This window comes from Leopardus geoffroyi, chromosome D2 (genome assembly GCF_018350155.1).
Source record: "Leopardus geoffroyi isolate Oge1 chromosome D2, O.geoffroyi_Oge1_pat1.0, whole genome shotgun sequence".
Lineage (NCBI taxonomy): Eukaryota > Metazoa > Chordata > Mammalia > Carnivora > Felidae > Leopardus > Leopardus geoffroyi.
In genome coordinates, this window is record NC_059334.1 from 62780043 (window position 1) to 62789781 (window position 9739).

The window sequence follows — 9739 nt, forward strand, 5'->3', positions numbered from 1 at the left end:
CTCCCTTTCATTTTGTAACTTCCTTGAGGTTAATTTATATAGTTTTTGAAAAATTTAGAAGAAGTGGAATATGTATTATTAATTGTATACGGAGGCACCACATTTTCTGCTATTTTTGGCTTAAATTACGTAGGATCTTATAGATGACAGCATCTTTAAAAAAAAATCTGGCCTTGGGGCACCTGGGTGGCTCAGTTGGTTAAGTGTCTGACTTCGGCTCAGGTCATGATCTTGCGGTCTGTGAGTTTGAGCCCCGCGTCGGGCTCTGTGCTGACAGCTCAGAGCCGGGAGCCTGTTTCAGATTCTGTGTCTCCCTCTCTCTCTGACCCTCCCCCGTTCATGCTCTGTCGCTCTCTGTCTCAAAAATAAATAAACGTTAAAAAAAAAAATTAAAAAAAATAAACAAAATAAAATAAAAAATCTGACCTTTTGGGGGCAATAAGTGAAAGGGTGAAAGAATTATGTGATGCATACCTTTAAGTGTATTTATTTTGAAAGAGAGCGAGAGCGAGAGCGAATGAGTGGAAGAGGGGCAGAGAGCGAGGGAGGGAGGGAGAAGGAGAAGGAGAGAGGGAGAGAGGGAGGGAGAGGGGGAGAGGGGGAGAGAGAGAGAGAGAGAGAGAGAGAGAGAGAGAGAGAGAGACTCAAAAGCAGGCCCTCTGCTGTCGGCCAGGAGCCTGATCTGGGGCCTGAACTCATGAACCGGGTGAGAAACCAAGAGTCTGACACTTCACCGAATGAGCTAACCCAGGCACCCCTATGACACATACCTTTATATGAGGGAATGGTGACTACAGTTGCATATATAAAATCACAACTATTGAGTGCTTCCCCTGTCATGAATTCTCATTTAATTCTCCAGTCCCTAGGAGGGCGGTGCTATTATGCCTATTTTACAGATAAGGAAGCCAAGGCACAGAGACACTACCTTACCAAGCATATAAAACAATCTCAGGATTTGAACCTAGGCAATTTGCCTCCAAGGTTTATATCCTTAATCACTGCACTGGGTTGTCTTCAGGTTCTATATTTGACCGCTTAGGACTCAGTTAATTCCTTGGGGTCCTGGCTACTTGTAAGCCATTATTAGACATTTGTAAAGAGAGACAGTGTCAACGTTTACAATGGCCGTTCATTAGGGTTGAAAACACTAGCTCCTTAAAAGTTCCCAACTTCCATGTGACTCAGAAATTACTAATTGTCTTTCCCCAAACCCAGTGCTCCACCCAATTTATTTAACTTTGCTGTTGCACAGCAACAGAACACCACCACCAGGAAGTGAGGGTTATTTTTTTAATGTTTTTATTTTTTAACAGTAACCTTTGTGCCCAACGTGGGGCTCAAACTCACCAGCCCGAGATCAAGAGTCCCGAGAGTCCCGTGCTCTTCCCACTGAGCCAGGCAGGCACCTGCAGGAAGGTTATTTTAATTTTTTATTTATCTTGAGAGATTGGAAAGGCTGACAGCCGGACACGCGGCTCGAACTCACGAACTGGGAAATCATGACCTGAGCCAAAGCCGGACGCTTAACCAACCCCAGCCACCCAGGCGCCCCTGAGGGATATTTTAGAGGAATGCGCTGCCCAGTGTTCAGCAAGGGCCATCCCTGCCTCAAAACATCTGAATTCTGGACCAACACAAACTTACTTAGTGATTGGTCTGCTTCCCGCATAGCCCAAAGGGGCTACATTCTCACAGATTTGACCAGACTGGAAGCCAAGCTGAAGAATTTAAAATTTGAGCTTTTCAGTAGAAAACCTAGGACAGAACCGCCGTTGGCGGCAGCAAAGGCTGGAAATTAGCTCAACTGCATCCGCCCGGCCTCTTGGAGAGATTTCTAACATGTTTGGTTCTCAACCGGCCGCGTAACCCAGCGCTGGTCTTTTGTGGTCTTTGCCTCAGGAGGGCTTACAGCCTTGAATTTAACCCACAGCCGGCTCTGCGGCTTTTCCTCCCGCCCCGTCTGAGGAAGGACCATTGCTGTGGTGAGCGAGGGCGGACACCATCGAGAAGCAGGAAAATGGGGGGGGCGGTGTTGGGGGGACGCTGAGACGTACTTCACACACCAAAAAACCAGGAAGCTGGAAAAGAAGGCGAGGCCAGGAAAGAGGAGGGACAGGACGCCCGGGAAAGAAGCACGCCCCCCCTGCCCCCCCCGGCTCGGAAGCCGTCAGTCCTCCCAAGCTCAGCCGGGCCCGCCCCCGACGCCTGCGGAGGCTCGCGGACACGCGCGCACAAGGCCACAGCTCTTTGGCGTTGGGCGGAGCAGAGCTGCGAGCGTCCTCCGACCGGGCCAATCACGCGTCTCTCTCGGCTCCGCGAGGCCCAGCTCAGCCTCCACCCCTTCACGGGCACTCGTGGCCGCGAGCGCGCACGCACGCAGTCCCACCCTTCTTGGACGCTAGACCGCGAGAAACTGAACGCGTCGGTCAATCTGGCCAATCGCGCGTCTCTTCCGCCTCCCGTGAGGCCCCGCCCCTGGGACGGGACCGGCTGCGGCCGCGGCGGCGCGCATTTTGTCCTCTGGGGGAAGGCGAAGGGAGCTAGCTTGCCGGCAGCCGCGGATGTCGCAGAGCGGGGCTGCTTTGGCGTCGGTTGTGGAGTCGAGTAGAACTCCCTTTCCGCGGTCAGGGGACCTCTCAACCCATCCTCTGACCTGAGATCTTTCCAGGGTTAGTGTGGGTTTTCTGCTGTGGTGGGAGGAAGGAAGAAACTCCTCCCTGTCCCCAGCCCCCAGTAAAATTGATGCCTTTGTTTGAGGAAACAAACTTAGGCCAACTCCCTTTCAGGGTTTAGTTGCTACTTGACAGAGACGTGTATTTATCTGCGTTTGTGTTGCTGTTCCTCAGGCATGGTTTCTAGTCACAGGGTTTTTTAGGGTTTAAGGTAGTGTGACATGGTTGATTATGTTTTCTGGGTCAAGATTTCAGTTATATTTCCTTTCATGGTAAAGGTGGTGTAAGAAATTAAAGAATTCCTGAAGAATTCCAAGGTGGTTGTTCTCCCCAGCCCCCACACGGCAGATTTGAAGATGGAGAGTGTTTACACGAGATGCTTGTTAATTTGCCCCGAAAAAAACTAGTAGTCTTAGTTATTTAGGAAGGTAAATGGAAAACTGTAGAAAGCCTAAGAATGAATCACAACTAAGTGAAATAGTTGCTGGCCTACTTGTGGCTGTTATATGTACAAACAGTAAGTTCTTTTACAAAAACTGAGTGTATACAGGTGTGGGTTAATTTTATTTACGTTCTGATTTTTTTTTTTTTTTTTTTTTTTTAGAGGTAAACCAAGATTTCATTTTCAAGATGGAAAGCCCATCCTACTCGGCTGTGATTTCACCTAGCACTCCACGGGACTGTGCCAATCCACCCTCTCCCTGTACAAGTAGTTCAAGAAAACAAGTACGAGTATCTTAGTTCTTTGAGTGGAGCTAGTCATTATTTCTAGGCATTGGGCCAGTAGTGGGTTTAATTCTACTGGAGGTTGTTAATTTACATAATGTGTAGATCAAGAAGTAGGTATTTTAGTAACTATTAAATAGTTTCAGGTTTTTATTCTTAGCTAATGGGTTTGACTCCCTGCCCCCCCTCCCAGATTTTCATCTTGAATCAATTATTTTCATTTAGTTTCAGATCAGGTTATTACAAAATTCCAAATTGAGGAAGTTTGAATCTGCAGTATTCTGAAGGTCTTTGGCGGCAGGATCTAGGTCTTTTCCTTAAGAAGCACTCATTAGTGTCAGACACGTGCTAGTTGCTGAACAAATGTTTGTGAAGAACGGGATAAGTGTCTCAACACTATTTTAGAAGGGTGCTGACTTTGCTAAAATGAAAAGAATGAAATTAATGGGGCTTGCAGGAATTAAAGACATTTTGTGATGGTTACTTTAGATATATGGAGATATAAAGCCATCTAGTGGTGTCTCCTATTGTAAGGTATTTATTTCTAGTTGATTTACTTATATGAGAATGTTTCTCTTGATTAAGGTTTTGTGCTTTTTTCCAGCCTATGAGTGCAACACTTAGAGAACGATTAAGGAAAACAAGATCTTCATTTAATTCCTGTGATAGTGTGGTAAAACGTCTTAAAGTAGAGAATGAAGGGAATGATCAGACTTTTTCCAAGAAACCAGCATCTTCCACAGAAGAAAACTGTTTGGAATTTCAGGAAAATTTTAAACACACAGACAATGAATTTGAAGAAAGTACATATTTGAAAAATACCTTCAAAAATATCAGTGCAAGTGAATCTCAATCACTTGATACTGAGTCACGAAGTGATCTCCAAAGTGGCTTTGTGAATGAGGATCTTCCCAAACAAGGATTAAGTGAAGAAAGAGCAAAATTGGTGAAGCAGATTGAGGAGAAAGAAGACCTTCTTCGGAGGCTAAAACTGGTTAAAATGTATAGATCAAAGGTGAGAATAATTTCAGAACCATTTCTTTTTTTGTTTTAATTTTTAGATAAATGATAAGTAATTTCAAAGAGAAAATAAGTTTATTTTAGCATAATGAGCAGTAAGCCAAATATCCAGAAACCTGGCTTCCCACAACTGTAACCCAAATGTTAGTCATAGATTTAGAGGAGAGTAGGTCTCTCAACACCAGATACAACTCTAAAAATTGCCAGCTCTCATTTAATACATAGTAGAAGCTTTTCTCTCTACTTTCCAGCCTGTAGGAAGTATTAATACCAAAAGATAGATGCAAGTACAACGACAACAGAAGTGACAGCTGCCAGTGAATGATTATAAAAGCTAAAATTGGGCCACAGAGTACAATAAAAAATATTTTTAGTAATAATCTTGTGTTCTTCCAAATTGTTAAAATGCTCCAGGTATTTTGTTTCTAAAAACAACAAATATAAATTAGATTTTAGACTTCAGCCCACATAGGTTGAATTCCATAGAAGTTGGGCACTTGGAAGAAGATAACCTTTACTTACCTGGATCACTCACAGGTATGTATGTAGTTCCTCCTCCTTCCCCGGCAATGTGGAGTAAGTGGTAGGATAGTGTGTCTTATTTGCTGTCTTGAATTTTTAGGATTTTACTAAATATAACTACTTGGGTTTTAGTTTATATTAAGTTGAATATTTTCATTTTTTTTTAAAGTACAGCTGTAATAAAGGTTTTGTTTTGTTTTGTTAACCTATATTGTTGCTTCTCTACATAGTTTTGTCCTACTTCATGATTTGATTTGTCTCTGAGGGTAAGTAAGGATGGTCTAGAGCTTGGACCAAGCAAAATGGAACTCAACCTGAGTTCTCATTGTAACCATTCTACTTAAAACCATTCTACTTTTGCTTGAGTAGAAGTCCCAATCCTGACCAAGTATGTTACCCCTTAAACCTACTCAGTCGACTAATTTAACAACTTTCATTAAGTATGTTAAAAAAGTACGTTAAAATGTTAAAGTATCTAGCTATTGACATATCTTTATTTATTTTATTTTTTTCCTATTTCAGAACGACCTGTCTCAGTTGCAGTTGTTAATACGGAAATGGAGAAGCTGTAGCCAGCTATTGCTTTACGAGTTGCAGTCGGCTCTGTGCGAGGAGAACAAGAAACTCAGCCTGACTCAGTTGATAGACCACTGTGGGTTAGATGATAAATTGCTACACTATAACAGAAATGAAGAAGAATTTATGGGTGTTTAATTCATAATTTTTTCTCCAGAATATTTTTGAGAATTCCCACTTAAAAGATACTTCATACATTCAATTTAAAGGGAAGGTAAAACATAAGGGCTTAGAGAAAGGTATCTTGATGAATATCCATTTAGAGCAATTTATTTTGGTTATTTTAATCAATTTATTTTGGATAAATTTTCCAAAGATAACTTGACATTTAAAGAAACATAAAAAAAAAATTAAATCATGTTTAAAAAATAATCTGGGCATTTCTGGAAGTCAATTTTAATACATTGTTTTGTTGGATAAAAAAGTTTTATTTTAAATGTTAAAAAATAGTTCAGTCTGGTGAATGTCTAAACCTAACGTGGTCTAAAAATGCCTGTCTGTGTCCTAAGTTTATGAACCTTGTTTCCATCTATTTGCCACATATTTCTATCTGGATAGTATAGCAGGTAATTAAACTTGTTCATATATCCAAATATTATATTCGTCCCTGTCTTCAAATTTGCTTTTTGTATTCTTCATGTCATTTAGTGAAATGGCTGTCTGTCTCTTGCAAAACAACATATCCTTATCCCCCACTTCAAGACCTACAAGGTCCTTCACATTTGTCTACTTTTCTAGCTTTTTCTCAGTTTGTAATGACTCCTCAGCCAGAAACCCACATTGATAGTGTCATGTTTCTGGCTGCTGTGTAACCTGTGATGGCTGTACACAGAATATGACTCAAGCTGGCCCAGATGGAGAATTGAAATTGGGCTGAGGAAAAGAAAGCCCATCTTTTTTTGTGGCTGAAGCTGTTGTAGGTAAACTTGGAAGCAGAAAAGCTAGCATACTAAGGATAGTGTGTGATCTTACTAAGAAAGGCAGAGATGATAGATGGAGAGAGAGCTCTGTAGATCAGTGGCTTGTTGGTTCTAACTTCCGGTCCTTCCTGAGGGCCTTCTGAATTTCTGCTTTTAGGTCCTTTTAAGGGCTAAAACAGCTTTATTTAGTTAAAAACATCTTGAAAGAAAGTACTTCCCTACTAGTAGGTAAATAGCCAATACCCCGAGGCCCTTCCTCCTCCAAGTGTACTCCCATGTTTTTTAAATTGTTTTTAATGTTTATTTATTTTTGAGAGAGACAGAGAGACAGAGCATGAGCAGGGGAGGGACAGATAGAGAGGGAGACACAGAATCCTAAGCAGGCTACAGGCTCTGAGCCATGGACCGTGAGATCATGACCTGAGCTGAAGTCGGATTCTTAATCGACTGAGCCACCCAGGTGCCCCAAAGTGTACCCATTTTTGACCCAGTACTGCCCCATGATCTAACAAACTATTAATATTCGGCATAGCAGGAAACCTTCAGACCCTGGTCTTACATCCATTCTAATTGTTAGTGTCCACCCCCCTCGCCACATACCCTTCTCTCACCACACAAATTCCTGCCTTCTATACACTGCCATTGTCACTAGTTGCTGTGAACCCAAGAGGACTGGCCTAGGCCTCTCATGGGCCTCCCGTGACCCTGAGATTCCTGAATAGGCATCCCTGGGGACCTGTGCTGTTTTGAGCCTATAAGCCTCCCCTGCTGCTTGCTGCTCAGCCAGAGGGCCTAAATGTGGCATGAGAAGTGGTTTCCCTGGCAATGGTACTGGCATTTGGCTGCAGCTACTCACTGTTGATTAGTACATCCCCTAAAGTCACCCTTACATGTCCACTTGGAGGAACTATAGCATCAGTGGGACTCTGGTTCTGGGAAAGTTGGGGACAGCAAATAGGCACCATAGTAATCTGCATTTCCAAGGCACTGGCTGGGTGCTAAGGGCTCCAGCAGCACAGTGGACATTCCTGCAACAGGCGGTGGGTCAAGGAACGTGGTTCAGGCTTGTGGGACAGTTTGATTCCCAAGATGCCCATGAGGCAGTACCCTTTTTACTCATTTGTCGAATTTCACTTCTATTTAATGGGATATATTTATTAAAAGATCACTGAATAATGTACTTAAAAAATTTTTTTTAATGTTTGTTTTTATTTATTTATTTTGAAAGAGAGTGGGAGACGGAATCCCAAGCGGACCCACACCGTCAGCACGGAGCCTGATGCGGGGCTTGAAACCACAAACCATGAGATCATGACCTGAGCTGAAATCAAGAGTTGCGCACTTAACCGACTGAGCCACCCAGGGGCCCCTGAATACGGCTCAGGTCATGATCTCGTGGTTTTTGAGTTCCAGCCCCACATTGGGAAGCCTGCTTCGGTTTCTGTGTTTCCCTCTTTCTCTGCCCCTCCCCTGCTTGTGCTCCCTGTCTCAAAAATAAACATTAAAAAAAAATTTTTTTTTAATTATCAGAATCCCAATTTTAAAGATGAGGAAATTTAAGATAGTTATTTAAAAAGTAAATAGTTGGGGCGCCTGGGTGGCGCAGTCGGTTAAGCGTCCGACTTCAGCCAGGTCACGATCTCGCGCTCCGTGAGTTCGAGCCCCGCGTCAGGCTCTGGGCTGATGGCTCAGAGCCTGGAGCCTGTTTCCGATTCTGTGTCTCCCTCTCTCTCTGCCCCTCCCCCGTTCATGCTCTGTCTCTCTCTGTCCCAAAAATAAATTAACGTTGAAAAAAAAATAATAATAAAAAAAATAAAAAGTAAATAGTTATTGGGGTACCTGGGTGGCTCAGGTGGTTAAGCATCCAACTTCGGCTCAGGTGATAATGTCACAATTCATGAGTTCGAGCCCACATCAGTCTCTGTGCTGACAGTGCAGAGCCTGGAACCTGCTTTGAGTTCTGTGTGTCCCTCTCTCTCTGCCACTCTCCTGCTCTCTCTCCCTCTCTCTCTCTCAAAAATAAATAAACATTAGAAATTAAAAAATAAACTAAATAGTTATTTAAAACCCTAGCAACAGAGCCCTACTAAGCAAGTCCTGTGCTTAAAACTGTGCTGTATTTGACCCAATTAATTATCTTACTACTTTATAATATAGATAATATTTAAAAAAAATTTTTTTAACGTTTATTCACTCTTAAGAAGAGAGAGACAGAGTGTGAGAAGGGGAGGAGAGAGAAAGAGGGAGACACAGAATCTGAAACAGGCTCCAGGCTCTGAGCTGTCAGCACAGAGCCTGATGCGGGGCTTGAACTCACAGACCATGAGATCATGACCTGAGCTGAAGTCAGACACCTAACTGACTGAGCCACCCAGGTGCCCCTGATAATATTTTAAAGGACTAGAAATATATAATTGCTATTAGTTCAGCAGAAGCTGAGAGGAATCAGTACCATGGACAGTATCAAGAGTGGGTTGGGGTGAATGACCCATGTGCTTTTCTGAAGCCAACCCCACAAACCAGAAGATGTCTCCTGTTGAAAAGTGCTGCTACTAGAATATAGCTTGAGACCAGGGATTTCTGCTAATCTCCATTCTAAGCCTCAAAAAATGAGGCTCTCAAGCAGAGATTGAATTGTTAAGAGTCACCCAGGGTGGCCACTGAGAAATAGAGATTATATAGGCTGTTAAGATCTAGGAATTCACAGTGAAATTTGTGGCAGTGACTATTAGCAAATGGAGCCTTGAGGCAACTAATATGGGTGGCCTGGAATTTATATCACTAGAAAAAATGGAAAGAACAAAAAGCCTAATATAACCATGGTTACTCAATCCAACAGGACAGAGAACTTCTGACAATCTCATCATAAGTTATCAAGTATTTGTATTCTTTTATTATTTTTTTAAGTTTATTTATTTTGAGAGAGAGAGAGAGCATGCGTGCCAGTGGGGGAAGGGCAGAAGGAGAGAGAGAATCTCAAGCAGACTCTGCACTGTCAGCACAGAGCCTGATGTGGCCTCAAACCCACAAACCATTGAGATCATGACCTGAGCTGAAGTCAAGAATCAGATGCTTAACTGACTGAGCCCCCCAGGGGCCCCCCAAGTTTTTGTATTCTTTTTTTTTTTTTTTTTTTTTTCAACGTTTATTTATTTTTGGGACAGAGAGAGACAGAGCATGAACGGGGGAGGGGCAGAGAGAGAGGGAGACACAGAATCGGAAACAGGCTCCAGGCTCTGAGCCATCAGCCCAGAGCCCGACGCGGGGCTCAAACTCACGGACCGCGAGATCGTGACCTGG

At 43.0% G+C, this 9739-nt stretch overlaps 1 protein-coding gene across 1 annotated transcript; it reads left to right on the forward strand.

The window, feature by feature from the left end:
- Positions 1–2466: 2466 nt before the first annotated feature.
- On the forward strand, positions 2467–6112 carry SFR1 (SWI5 dependent homologous recombination repair protein 1). Its single transcript, XM_045438811.1, has 4 exons — positions 2467–2672; positions 3280–3401; positions 4006–4416; positions 5466–6112. Exons 2-4 carry the CDS (start codon positions 3306–3308, stop codon positions 5655–5657), a joined length of 699 nt encoding a protein of 232 aa, XP_045294767.1. The 5' UTR covers positions 2467–2672; positions 3280–3305; the 3' UTR covers positions 5658–6112.
- Positions 6113–9739: the final 3627 nt, after the last annotated feature.